This window comes from Hippichthys cyanospilos, chromosome 18 (genome assembly GCF_059441005.1).
Source record: "Hippichthys cyanospilos isolate Australia breed blue-spotted pipefish chromosome 18, RoL_Hcya_1.0, whole genome shotgun sequence".
In the NCBI taxonomy this organism is placed as follows: Eukaryota; Metazoa; Chordata; class Actinopteri; order Syngnathiformes; family Syngnathidae; genus Hippichthys; species Hippichthys cyanospilos.
In genome coordinates, this window is record NC_142386.1 from 6,493,735 (window position 1) to 6,507,706 (window position 13,972).

Sequence of the window (13,972 nt, forward strand, 5' to 3'; positions counted from 1 at the left end):
CTAGAGTAACTACCTTATCCAAGGAGACGTTCACGTTTTTTATTTTCAACTTAATTCCGGGGCTGGGGAGGAGAGATTTTGCATCTAGTCGACCAAGTTAACGGCAACCTTTCATTCATCAGTTACATCATTTTACTCTAGACGTTTTTTACAATGGCAATAAAGGTATTCTATTCAATGAAGTAACTTTTTTTTAAAGCTACCAATTACTATTTAACATATAACATTTATTTTTCTCCCACTGGCACAAATGAGTAATGGCGAATTAAAGCGCGGTACTTGTTCCATTCTTTGTGACGCTTTCATGGCGGGTTAAATGCAAATAAGCGGATGTTGCGTATAAGCTTTCCCGCGGTTTTGTCCCGCGAGTTTGGGTTTGCTCGTTTCTCTCATACTGACGTTCTTTCCGGTCACACCATGCTTCCATTCGCTACAAAAAACAGCCAGAGTTGCACACGGTTCGCAGATCCTACAGTATTATTGGTGAACACAAACTACAGGTAAAGTCAAAATGAAGAAGTTTTTGAAAACAGATGACAATTTGTCTTCACTCGAGTAATCGACGACGTTGGACACGTGCGACATTGTTTTCAACCAGCGTGCACTCGTGTAACACAAATCGAACACGCCGAACAACGGTTACCGGAAGTCATCCATGTTTTGTGTTGTCGAAACACACCCGGTGGACAAGGATTTAAATGTGGTCTATTTTATAAACAATCCACTACCTCAAATTGACGCACGTCGAACGTTTCGATATCTGCTAGTTTATTAGCAAGATACAAAGATGCCACCTAAGAGGCGAAGTGCCGTGACGACCCGAAACAAGGAGACGAAAAAGAGACCCGAAAGTTCCTGCTCGGACATGAAAACAAGTCAGGAGTTGTCGCTGAAAAAGTAAGCCTTTTGTGTATTATATGAATTACACTTTATGAACCCACCGAGAAGCAACGAGTCCTCTATTAAAACTGGCTTTGACTATTATGAAGTGGCTCCGCAGAATAAACTGAGCATTTGAGCCACTTGCGTTCTTATTATCGAGGCCTTAGGTTCACATCAAGCAGCCTTACGCCTACAAATACGTTAATTTTAGCGAGATAGTAAAATAATTGACGTCGCAGAGTTATTGTGTGTAAATTGTTTGTGTGTGTGTGTCTGCCCACGCTGTAGGCACAAAGACAAGGACGCGGACTTTGTTGCTCTGTGCAAGAGCCTTCATGTGTCTGACCTGGTTTGTGATCATACCTGGAAGATGTACAAAAGGCTTCACGAGTCCTTGGATGAATTTGCCGTACGTACTGAGGAAACGCTTTCATATGAGCATGTAAACACATGTAAACACACTAAACTAAGTGCAATATGAAACAGAAAGAGCAAACAGACCTGAAAATGACATCATTCGGTGTGTGCAAAAGGGGAAGGCGCAAGTAGCATTTAAACATGAAATATAGTTATTAGAAATCTGTAGAACCGAAAGGTATTTTTTTTCTGGTAACTATTTTAATGGGCATGCCATCTCTCGGTGATTCCAAAAGTTTTGTCGTGTCCAATTTTCAGGAAGATGGCAAAAAGTTGTGGGGCGCTTCTCTGTATGCGGTTGTGACCGACATGGATGCCGCCTCCTTCACCATAACTCAGCTACTAAAAGCAGTCTGCGTCAAGTAAGTACTCATGATAATGACTTAATTACTGCAGAACTTGCAAATAAATTGCGTTGATTTGACATTTTGCTAAACGAGAACTCCTTCACTCTGCTGGAAGGTATTCCCAATGTTTGTATTTTATTGCACTGAGACATATTCCTAGATGATGTTTTGCCCCTCCTCTAACCCGAAGAACTGGAAATTTATCAATTCATCAAATCTGGTAAAAAAGATGTTGATCTATGTTTTGCGTTAATACTTTTTTCTGCAAATTGTTTCAGTGTGAAGCAATTTGTGGCTATGTTTCGAAAGTTGGACGTCAACATGGACACAATAAGCAGCAAGGTGAATTCAGCACTGACACGCTTGGAGAACAAATACGATGTGACCTTGGCTCTTTTCCACAGGTTTGAGAAGTGAGTACTAAATACACAAGAAAACGACGACTTATTTCAAGACTCAATAGTTTTTCCAGTGTATTGATACTTGTCGTTTCAGGTCGTGCAAAAGAATCTTCGTCGACGTCACTGGGGCGAAGTAAGTCAAGCTCTTTCTTACTCGGTTTAGGCTTTGTTGATTTTCTTTTTTTCACGATTCGTTGCTTTCACAGGGAGAGTGAGATCATACGAACCTGCTGGACGATGTTCCTTTTAGCCAAAGGTTAGTTAAGTCTTTTAAAACACTCATCAAGTTGAGCGCTTGTTGGGGGGAAAAAAATCCCATTTCTGTGCCACTGCGTCTGCTTTGGAATGTTTCTCATTCCCGATATTTGCCTTTCCGTTAACATCTGTACTGCGATAATGTTTCTCCTGCAGGAAAGGCCTTGCAGATGGAGGATGACCTGGTCATATCATTTCAGTTGCTGCTGTGCACTCTCGAGTTAGTCATCAAGCGATGCCCTCCTGATCTACTGCAGCCTCTTTACCGTAAGACACGGCCGGGTTGCAAGATTGCACATTTTCCTTACCATTGGAAAAACACGTTTACAAGGTTATGTGTCTTATCGCATTTTGCGCCTTTGAATTCAGAGAAACAGGAAAACATTCATTTTTTTTCTTTGAAAAAAAAAAGTAAATCAAAAGAGAATTTGTTTTGAAATAATGATTAGAATTTTTATATCAGGCACAGAAAATGGAAAAAAAAATGGATTAATGGATAAGGCGTCAGTTGCAGCCCCGAGTTAAAGTCTTTGTGTCATTGTCAGAATCAGCCATAAGCAAAGGCCAGATTCCCGTCACACGGACGTCCCGTCGCAGCCAGAACAACGGCAAAGCGCGACCTGCAGAGCCAGAGGTGGACTTGCTGTTGCTCGAAACCTTGTGCAAGGAGAACGAATGCAATTCAGACGAGGTCCGTCGTCTTGCTGCCAAACATCATTTGGAATGTCCGTGGACCCTTTTTTTATTTTCTTTGACCCGTGTGTGCTCCTTTCTGAATTTGTAGGTGAAAAATGTCTACCAGACCAGTTTCTCTGCCTTCTTGGTGTCTTTGGATTTTCTCAAATCTCCCGGTCTTCCTCAGGTACGCCTTTTGGGTCTTGTCACAAGAAGGCTTGTTTAGCGCCCCTGCGCTCTCGCCGTTTACGCTAGTTCTCACTTCCTGCCAGCTGCTCACTTGTGTGCGTGTGCCGTGTCGGTTTCTTTATGCCCCATCCGAGATGGTTTCCACATGCCTCCGGTGAAATGTTTTCACAGATGGCACGTCACCTTTAGATGCATCCGAACACACCAAATAAATTTTACTCACTATTACCTCCCATGAACAAACGATTTCTGAGTGGAGTCACTGTCATCTACAAGTTCATTTGTAGTTAAAAAAAAAAAAAATGATGTTAAGGTTAACCTGTTGCTTTATTTCTCTCTGCAGGCCAAGAGTATCAACCAAGAGTATGAAGAGCACTACCTCAAGAATAGAGACATCGATGCACGACTGTTTTTGGACAGCGATGAGACCCTTCTTGCGCCTAAAGTGGATCCGTAAGGATTGCAATATCAAAAATGACCTTCTTGTGTAATGGTTAAAAAAAAAAAAAAAAATCTTTCTAGGGTCACAGTGGAGAGAACGCCCAAGAAGAACATGCTGGAAGAAGATGCCATCCCTGTCCCTCAAACTCCTATCAGGTGAGCACCACATATAACAGGTGTTGAAATCCTCCACATGGGGTATATGTGCACTTTATTTATTTATTTTTTTTTTAATGGAAGTTTCTGTATTTGCTGTTTGTCTTGGTCAGAGCCGCCATGAGCTCCATTCAGCAGTTGAGAGGAGATCTGACCTCTTGTGGTGACCGGCCTTCCGCCAGCTTAATGACCTATTTCAAGGTGCCGCTCCAAAAATCTTTGCAACCATTCAAGTGTGCATGTGTAACTTCTCCCTCCTCCTGTTTTGCTGTTATCAGAACTGTACCCTGGACCCAACGCGGGACGTGCTGGCGCGCTTGGATGCCACGGGACCAAAATTTAGCCAGAAGTTCGCCGAGGCGGTTGGCCCGAGCTGCGTCACCCTGGGAAAGCAGGTATGAGGAGCAAGCCAATAGACGCCCAACATTTGTCCCAGGTATTGTCCTTCATGGGTTGTGGGCTTTCTTTTGTTTCGCAGAGATTCACACTTGGTGTCAAACTCTACTACAAAGTCATGGAGGCGATGCTAAAATCGGTACTGTATTCGATTCTCTCTTTTTTTTTCTCCCCCAAGCAAAGTCTCATTTAGGCGTTTTGTTCATGGTATTTCAATCCAAATATTTTTAGTCTTCTAAGCATTTTACGTCACTTTTGCATTTCTTTTCGGGAGGATAAATAAATATGTAAGGGACACAAAATGTGTTTCTCGGGCATATAACACTGTTGGATTGATATTTCCGTGCTGAAATCGTGCACCCCTTCATGACACCTTCTCTCTCCGTAGGAAGAGAAACGACTGTCTGTGCAAAATTTCAGGTACTAATAACCTTTCTGTCCATGCGTGATACTTGAGTTCAGTGTTAGTCCTCGCATGCTTTTCCTTGTTGCCGTATTTGCTGAAATATTCTTGTCCTCACTGGAACTTTTAACTGAAGCATAATCCATTCCAGTAAACTTCTCAACGACGCCACATTCCACACGTCGCTCTTGGCCTGTGCTCTGGAGGTCGTCATGGCAACGTACGGAGGTGCGCTTAAAATGTCGCGAAAAGTCGAAAACCGGATTGTGTCACGTGAGTCTGGCGGCTGGACGCATCCCGACCTGACCCGGGTTCACCTCTCATGACTAGAGAGCTCTTTTAAGAGCGGCGGATACAATCAAGGCCGTCACGGCGGTGAGGCAGGCGCGGCGGACCTGTGCTTTCCCTGGATACTGGACTTTTTCAACTTGGCCGCCTTTGACTTCTACAAAGTCATCGAGAGTTTTATCAAAGCCGACGCCACTCTCAGCAAAGACATCGTCAAACATCTGGAGACCTGCGAGAACCTCATCATGGAACGTCTGGCTTGGAAAACGGTCAGTAAGATCTTGCTACTTATAGTCACGCACGGAAGCATAAAAGCAAAAAAGTCTTTAAAACGATACCTGCATGAAATACTCCCACAAATGCGGGTCATTTGGGCCAACAGATTAGATCATGATTATTTATGTAACAAAATCCAAAAATGAGTACACACCAGTGCAAATGGAGCCATGTTAAATTGTCAGCCAATCGGGTCGGTTGACGTTGTTTTCCGACGTCAAATTCAACCAAAGTGAGGCTGCTCGTTCAAACCGTACGAGCCAGAGTGTAGCTAACCATTAACTGTCGAGCGACCGACTTGCTCTCAAGGAAGCGCGTTCCTCCAAATCGCAACGGATACGAATAGTCTATGAAAATATGTACCTAAGTGCATAGATATATCTAATGATAAAAATAGGTGAAATTAGCATTGCCACATTACTCTTTGCTTCAGGATTTTCCCCTTATTTAATGTTAACACACAATGTAAAGAAAACATTCTAGCTTTCAGCCCTTTGTCATTGCTATTTTTGTTTCATTACCTCCGAATAGATTAGAATAACTCTTGTTCCAGTTTAATAGGAAATTTGCCATATTCCGCGTAGAAGCGCGCGTTATAGTAGGTGTGTTCTTGTTGTCCTTGGTTGCAGTCCAGCGCGTCTGACGCACACTTTGGTCAGGAATGCGCCACATTCGCGGAGGCGTGTTGTCGCACGCTGCCGTTTTACAGGTGGCGAGGCATTTCCCTGTGCGGTTTGGGTTGGAGCCCCAGGCGGCGCTCAGTCTTGCGCGTGCCGCTTTTGCAAGAAAGGACAACTTATCTTGCACGCTTTCAACTTAGTATATTGTGTCCACTTTTTTCAGTTGACACCTTTACAAGTTGAGCGAGCGGTTGCTCATTTATTTTGAGTAATCTGGAATTTGTCTTATTGAATTCAAGAGAGGATTTCCTTCTTTTTATTTGACTGGGAAATATGGGCAGGCCCGATTTCCATATATCAGACGGAGCAAACAAACCACCGGCTGTTTTGTTCCTTTTGAGTTGTTTAGTCAAGGCCGTTTTATTTATGTTATTAAACTGTTGCCTAGTTCTAGCGAGTTTTGTTCATAATTGACCACGCCGAAAAGCTATTGTGAGTCATGGTGCGTCTGTGGCATCAGCTGGTCATGCAACTCACAGTTGCAATTACGTAAGCATTTCAATGCCTCAGTTTTGTTGTCCTCTAATGTGGTTACGGAGCAAAGTCTGATACATCTAAAAAGCCAAACCACAATTCTTCGCAGGCAACGTTCACCTTTCAACTTGACGTATTTGCTTTCGGAATGATCCAGGGTGTAGTACTCAATAAAAAGACTTTATGAGAAGCGTACAAATTTGTTGATACCGTTCAGTCAGTACGATAAATTCTTACAAGTCAGTGTAAGTATGTGCGGAGCAGCCGTTTGAAACTTTTTTTTTTTAAATTATGGACACCCTCTGAAATACTTATTTCAGCTTAAGTACTCACAAAGCAGCAAAAAAAAAAAAACTCACTTACAATACAGTGCTCTGCCATCCAATGTTAATTTATTAAACATTGGAAGGACATTTGTAGGGGCACCTCTGAGTCTTTTTTTGTTCAGCAACTTCGAAGGCTAGGTTGTGTAAAGCCGCTGTTTGTTTTTTTTTTTTTCCTGGCTCATCCTTTGGAAAATTGTTAATAAAGACATGTCTAAAATTTGACAAAATAAAGGTATATGATGTTTTTCAAAGGACTCACAATGAGACAATATAGCATTAAGTTGCTGTGTTGTGTTTCAAGTAATTTGCTCTTAGTTTGAAAAGAAAAATGTGCTGTTCCTCTCCTGGCATGAAAAAGCGTTCCATTAGCGAAAACCTGTCAAAACTCCACAGACCCCAGAAGGGTGTTTTTCCCAGGATTGCTTGTACCCCCTATTTGAGAATGCTGGCGTAGAGTTCCTTTCATATTGTCTCCATGAATGTCAGTGTCTTCAGTCTTATTAGCGTCCGTTCAAAGAACCTCTTTGGTTCTCGCTCGCTGTTTCGGGGCATTGTTCACTGACGGAGTCAAACGGTGGAGTTTTTCAACGTTGAACCTCTTGTGTCTGTCGACTTGGTTCTCCGAGACCTCTCGGCCAGACTTCTGGGAGTGGAACAGGGGCTGCTCTGTGCGCTGTCCCCCTGCAGCCTGTCCAGAAGCTTGACGCCGTTGTGCCACACGGTGGACTTGCGCTTGATGGAGCTTTGAATGCTCTCCGAAGTAAAGTAATACACCACGGGATCGAAGCAGCAGTTTGTCACCGCTATGCATAGTGAGATGGGGTACACGGTTCGAACCACGTGTTCGGCGAAACATCCTCGGAGGGCTTTTGTTCGGACCAGAGAGTAGAACATGAGGTTAACGTTGTAGGGGATGAAACAGAAGCAGAAGATGAGCAGGTGCACAACGATCATCCTCAAAATCTTAGCCTTATTGATGCTCCCGCCGCGGCTGATGGTCTGGGGTTTCTTCAAAGTCTGCAGGACCATCACCGAGCAGAAAACGTTGACCATCAGCGGGATCACAAAGCCCACCGTCTCAATGAACATCACCACCTTGGACAGCTCCGACCTCCACTGGTTGCTGGAGTAGTTTTCGAAGCAGTAGTTGGACGAGGCGTTGACGTTCTTGGGCGAGGTGGTATCCAGGAGGAACCCGGCGGGGATGCTCCCCGAAAGAACCAGCGCCCACACTGTAACGCAGGCCAGTTTGGCGTTCCGCCTGGTCCGAATTTTTTGCGAGCGGAACGGGTGCACGATGGCCAGGAAGCGGTCGACGCTGATGCAGGTGAGGAAGAGGATGCTGCCGTACATGTTGGTGTAGAACAGCGCCACGGAAATCTTGCACAGCTCGCTGCCGAACATCCATCGCCGTTTAATGAAATAGACGATGCGAAATGGCAGGCTGAGGACGAAGAGAGAGTCTGAAACCACCAGGTTCACCATGTAGGTGGTGGTTTCGTTCCTCTGCTTCAGCGTGCAGCCGAAAATGTAGACGGCCACCAGGTTGAAGAGAAAGCCAAAGACGAACACCAGGCTGAAAACGCCGCTGTACAGGGGGTACTTGAAGTCGTCGCTCTTGTTGCACCTCATCGAAGTGTGAGCGGCGCCCGGCGTCCCGTTGTACATTTTCAGATTGAGTTGTCCTCTGTCGCCGCCGGTCCAAACAAACCTGTTTATCCAGCGGCCCGGAACCGTCCATTTGTTTACGTTCGCATTGGGAGGGAAAAGTGTCCGGCTCCAAATTGCTCACAACGCTTCCGCGGCTCTCCAACAATATCTTTTCGCCGTATCCGAAGGTCTTAGTCCTCGCTCCTCATGTGATCGTCAACGATGTGAAGATCTCACTCTGCCCACTTTTGTTCCTCATTTGAGTTTGTGTTCCTGTTCCTTAAAAGTCACGCAGGGTGGCCGTGCTCAGCTGTACAAACGCGAAGTGATCCTTTTGTTTCGGTATCTTTGCTGTGTTTCCCGGGGACAGCTTTGCTCGGTCTGAAGGTCTTTTACGAGCTGCTAGCGTGTCAGACAAGCTGAGACAAAAGAAAAGGGAGGGGCCTCCGCTCTGGGCCAAGCCTTCCCTCTTGTACTCTATTCCACTCGCCTTCAATTCCAATATTAAGAGAAGAACTTGATATTTTGCTCTTTGAAGCTGATTGACCTTGCTGCAGACCACCCTCCCAATCAAACAGTGTTCAATAAATGCGGTCCAATAAAAAGTCGACACTGAACTTTGCTACCAAACCACGTCAGCAAAAAGTGTAGTTGGACATGAACGCAACTAGTTGCGGGTCTGTACCTGCAGCTGCACACCACACCCAAGTGCTTTATGAGCTCATCCTGCCACTGTGTGTGTGCGGATAGTCATGTGCGGGGAAACCACAATCTTCACATATCCTGTCTGTGTGAAGTTGCAAATCCACTTCAGGAAGAGAACATGTAGCACGTTTCTCTGCAAGAACAAAGTAAGCTCGGTTCATCCAACGTTCCAAGTGATCACAGCACTGACACCTAATACCAAAATAACCCAATTTGGGCCAAAAAACTGACAAATCCATTGTGACAATTTGACCCCTTGCTAGCTGTTAACAGATTTTGTTTTTATTGTACTTTTTTTGTACAAACTGACCCAGTTTGGGGGGATTGTATAGGCCTAAACAACCCTGAAATTAGGGTCAAATCATTTTAAATGTTAGTGCAATGCGGCATGGTTCTACACCACTACAAACCAGCCCATGATCCAGTCTCTGTACTGTTTATCTGCACTCAACCACCACAGCTTTGCTAACTACAAATATCTTTGGGGTTCTACCATTTTGCGATCCAAACGAACGGTGTACGGTAGATAAACATGGCCTTCGTTACATGACATGTTGTTTTGTGGAGGTTCTGATATGTCTTTTATTTGCATGGTCTGGCAGGGTTCTCCTCTCTTGGAGCTGTTGAAGCAGGAGCAGGACGGCGGTGCAGTGGAACAAGCGGAGACACCTGCCAGCTTCAGCCAGCCCTTACAGCACAACCATACAGCCGCCGACCTGTGAGTCCGCCAACGGGCCGGACGAAATTCCGAGCGTGAATTTCAGCAGCTGTGGGAGCAGTACACGCTCAGAAATCGGATTCAGGGTTGCGTTCCTAAAGGGGACGTTTACTGACATTGCTCCATTTGATGAAAAGAGGAGAATGGAGCTCAACATTTTTCGAGCCGCTCTTTTTCTCTCCGTGTCAGGTATCTGTCCCCGGTTCGCCCGTCCTCTGGCGTCTTGCCGCCCGACTCCCCCGCCACCCCCGGCTCGCAATTTCCTGCTCCGCCGCCGAGTCACCCTGCCCCGCAGAACCCACGGCACCCCAAGTCCAACTCACTCAGCCTATTCTATAAGAAATGTACGATTCGGCGCAAAAAGCCATTTCTTGAAGAACATAAACAGTCAAATTGTGTCTGTGGCTCCATGTAGTGTACCGGCTGGCCTACACCAGAATGAAGATGCTCTGCTCCGGTCTGCTGTCCTCCCATCCGGAGCTGGAGCCCATCATCTGGACGCTCTTCCAGCACACTCTGCAGCACAAGTACGAGCTAATGCGAGATCGCCACCTCGACCAGGTAGCCCCGAATTCGCTGTCTCTAACAAGTTGATCAGAACGCCTTCTTTCAACTTTAGTGTCTGCTTCTCAAGGAAGTTGGGGATTTGACTTGCCCTTGAATATTTTCATCCACTCTGCATCTCACTCTCACGTTCCCTTGTAGCTGATGATGTCAGCCATGTACGCCATATGCAAAGTCAAGGGTGTGGATCTGCGCTTCAAAGCCATCGTGTCGTCATACAAGAACATGCCCAACGCTAACCAGGAGGTGGGACAATCTGCTTTTGTCCAATCGACGCTCCTCCCGTCCGGGCTTCCGGGCGTAACGCGACGCGCCTGTTCCCGCGCAGACTTTCAAGCACGTGTTGATCACAGAGGGCCACTACGACTCCATTATCGTCTTCTACAACCAAGTGTTCATGCAGAAGCTGAAAAGCAACATCCTGCAATACGCCTCGAGCAGAGTAAGGTGGCCTCCTAGGCCAAAGCTTCACCGCCGGCGGTAACCTTCGCTTGACCTGTGCTTTTCCTCCAGCCGCCTCCTCTCTCGCCCATCCCTCAAATCCCGCGCAGCCCTTATAAATTCGCCAGTTCGCCCCTGCGCGTGCCCGGAAGCAGCAATGTGTACGTCTCGCCCATGAAGAGCTCCCGCTCCCCAGGCATCATGACTCCTCGCAGCAGGTCAGCGCCTCATGCGCTAGGTGCAGCGCATCGATGCCGGCGTGTGTGAGTTTTGACCCCGCTTGTTTATTGTTCCGCAGGATGCTGGTTTCCATCGGCGAATCCTTTGGGGTATGCTGCCACGTTTTGTTTTTGTCGCGCAGTGCAGTCAGTATTCCAAGTTTGGCTTCATGGCTACATGCAAGAAGTTTTTCATCTTACATTGTCACGCGTAGACACCCAACCGCTTCCAAAAGATCAACCAGATGGTCAGCAGCGGCGAGCGCTCCTTGAAGAGAAGCTCGGACCACGGAGGCGCCCCCAAAACGCTCAAGAGGTTACGATTTGATATTGATGGCCAAGATGAGCCCGATGGAAGGTTGGTGCAAAATGCCTTCACGTGACGTACGAGGAAATGCCATTAAAAATATATGTACCATATACAAATTTAGGCTCAAAATAAGCGGGGTCCCATGGCGGTTGCCTGTGCAAATTTTGGACTTTGCACCTAGTGTAATGTACTGGCCAAACTGAGAATGAAACACCCACAGACGGTCCCGAATTCGTTTTGTGCAAGCTTTTATTGTACATAACCTTCGCCAATAGAAAACACACACACACTGTTAGACGCGAGAGAAAGGAGAAAAGAGGCTTCACTATAGCGTTGTAAATCTCTTACCTAGATTTCTTTTTGGAATTTCAAGTGTCAACTCTGATTGTTATTCGTGTGTGGTCAGCTATAGCCTTTACTTTAACTAGACTCCCGGGCGCCGCTAATATATCCGCGGCTCTATGTGAGATACAGCCAAACGGATGGGAAGGAATTTAATAATTAAAGATTTAAGTAAATATTGTATGACAGTAATATTTGTCTTTAATATGTATAGTATAAATACTTTAAACATTTAAAAAATTGAGGTACCCACCTAACACATGCATTAAAATTCCATCAGGAGGTGATGCTACTTTGTGGTTTTTCAGCGAAAAACAAGGGATTACTGTAGTTCAAATTCCTTGGATTAACCTGCAAAAAGTGCTCCTCAATTGAAGTCAAATTGACAAAACTGCTCTGCAAAAAAGCTCTATGTTAGTGTGTAGATGTATGTATTCATTCATTTGTGTATATATTTTCATCTTTGACAATTTTTTTTACAGCAAATCTGATGGAGATTCAACATTGATCCAGAGGCTTAATGATTTGAGTAAGTGAGCAAGTGCTGTGCTTGCGTTGACGTTGTCCAATTGAACTTGCGGCGTTGATTGAATGAGTCGAGAGCCGGCGCTGCTGGCTTGACGGCGCCTTGTAACGCGCGGCCGCTTTTCTCGGCAGACTCAGCGCGCAGTCGCGTAAAGGAGCAGAAGATGATGGACGACAGCGATTCCTGATAGGAGCCGCACATTCAAAATCTGATGAGTTGTCCCCGCGCGTTCTCGGTCACAACGTTTTATATGAAAGCAGAGTTTTCAGTGTGTATTTAAGGTTTCTCTTGAAATGTGAGTGAGATGTGAATATTAGGTTTAAGGGGGGGTAACCAAATGACCATTGGTCAGGGTTTCGCATGAGAATCGGCGCGTTCGACTGGATTGGAAACATCGGCGAGACACAAAGCTGACTCGTGTTTTCAAGAAAGGTTTTTTGCTAGTGTGAATTGTTCGCATGGCCGTTTGGGTCCAATCATGATGCAACGTTTGTAGAACCAATATACAGTGAATCGACAAAATCTACATTCACCTCTCCCATTTAAAAAAAAAAAAAAAAAGATTAATATGAAACATTTCAACATTTTGTATACCTCCTATGTGGCCTATGACATCTACACCTCAGTTTTGTATTATTTAATTTTTTTGTACACAAAAAAAAAGCAAGAGAGATGGTGTTGTGCAAAGCTATGAATGAGAATGTAGCTCTACTTAACTCATTCAATGCCAGAGACGTATTTTCACTTTTTTTTTTTCTCAGGTTTGGGCATTCAATTCACTTAAATATCGATTCAATACTTTTAGTATCTGGAACTTAATGTACTTAATGTACATAAGTATCGATTTAATACTTAAGCATCTGGACTTAAAAAAAGACGTGCCTGGCATTGAATGAGCTGAAAGAACTCATCACATTCAAAGGTTTAATTGATGCGTGCAATAACCCTAATGTTTTTTCATCTTTACAATTTGCAGAGCTCATTGAATAATGTTTGAGTATTTGAACACAAATACAAAACATTCCTCATCATACAAATTTTTGCATTTTTATTGTGTTTTTCATAGAATGGAATCACACCCTAATCTTGTGTTTTGAACTAAAAAAAATCGTGCTCCATGAATGTTTTTTGTTTTGCTTATTAGTTTTGTGTTTCATGAAAATCCTACTGTTGTTAAAAAAAAGAAAAGAAAACTAGAATTGTTATTTATCAGAGTTTGAATCAAACTTATTTTGCTTTTATTAAGATACTTATCAAGATTGTTCTGGATATTCCCTTTGAAGTAGTAATTTGTTTTTAAGATTTTTGTGCCACTTTTCACCCAGCACTCATCAGCATTCCAGCATCCCTGGAGCTCATCTGCACTTGAGCATTGTCAATGAGTCTTGTCACAAACTAATTTTTGTTTGATGTCATATACCAGTGTTATTATTTTATTACAAAACAATAAAACGCAGACACTTGGGAAAGGAAACGAAAGTTATTTGTTTACTCATTTAATTTCATTATGTTTTATAATTATAATTACATGTTTCAGAAGCTTCATACAAGCCAATCTCACATACTTAGTTTTGTTTGTTTTGTTTTGTGTCTAAATACAGCTGGTGCATTCAACTGCAATTTACCGTATTTTTTTTTTCTTCAAATATTAAAACAGTGTCTGAAAATGCATTAGGCACAGAATGAGTCAATGAAACGTTCATGTCGTAAATACACTTTTTCAGCAGCCTATTAGCGCCCTCTACTGTTAGACAAGTAACGTGGTGGAATAAGTCGGATAATATACCGTACTCAGTGGACTGAAATGTTTCATAAGCCACAATTAATGAGCAGAATGATCTCCAAAGTGTGGGGGGAGGGGTCAGTAAATCACATATTCTGAGCAAAACCTG

At 44.2% G+C, this 13,972-nt stretch overlaps 2 protein-coding genes across 2 annotated transcripts; one reads left to right on the forward strand and one right to left on the reverse strand.

Moving 5' to 3' along the window:
* Window positions 1-430: 430 nt before the first annotated feature.
* Window positions 431-13,572, forward strand: rb1 (retinoblastoma 1). The gene is made up of 27 exons (XM_088440989.1): window positions 431-897; window positions 1,171-1,291; window positions 1,558-1,661; window positions 1,925-2,059; window positions 2,142-2,180; window positions 2,254-2,303; window positions 2,459-2,569; window positions 2,848-2,993; window positions 3,087-3,164; window positions 3,510-3,619; window positions 3,689-3,763; window positions 3,877-3,964; window positions 4,042-4,158; window positions 4,242-4,298; window positions 4,548-4,579; window positions 4,714-4,790; window positions 4,893-5,119; window positions 9,564-9,679; window positions 9,869-10,023; window positions 10,095-10,240; window positions 10,385-10,489; window positions 10,572-10,685; window positions 10,757-10,902; window positions 10,983-11,013; window positions 11,118-11,260; window positions 12,037-12,083; window positions 12,212-13,572. The coding sequence occupies exons 1-27, from the start codon at window positions 788-790 to the stop codon at window positions 12,265-12,267; spliced, it is 2,736 nt and encodes a 911-aa protein (XP_088297115.1). The 5' UTR covers window positions 431-787; the 3' UTR covers window positions 12,268-13,572.
* LOC148408696 (lysophosphatidic acid receptor 6-like) lies at window positions 6,544-8,945 on the reverse strand. Its single transcript, XM_088440990.1, has one exon. It carries the CDS (start codon window positions 8,272-8,274, stop codon window positions 7,174-7,176), a length of 1,101 nt encoding a protein of 366 aa, XP_088297116.1. The 5' UTR covers window positions 8,275-8,945; the 3' UTR covers window positions 6,544-7,173.
* Window positions 13,573-13,972: the final 400 nt, after the last annotated feature.

Coding starts and splice junctions, on each gene's coding strand:
- rb1 (XM_088440989.1), top strand. CDS start 788: ATGCCACCTAAGAGGCGAAGTGCCGTGACGACCCGAAACAAGGAGACG. Junction 5,120..9,563: donor AACGTCTGGCTTGGAAAACG/GTCAGTAAGATC, acceptor ATGGTCTGGCAG/GGTTCTCCTCTCTTGGAGCT. Junction 10,241..10,384: donor GAGATCGCCACCTCGACCAG/GTAGCCCCGAAT, acceptor GTTCCCTTGTAG/CTGATGATGTCAGCCATGTA.
- LOC148408696 (XM_088440990.1), bottom strand. CDS start 8,274: ATGTACAACGGGACGCCGGGCGCCGCTCACACTTCGATGAGGTGCAAC.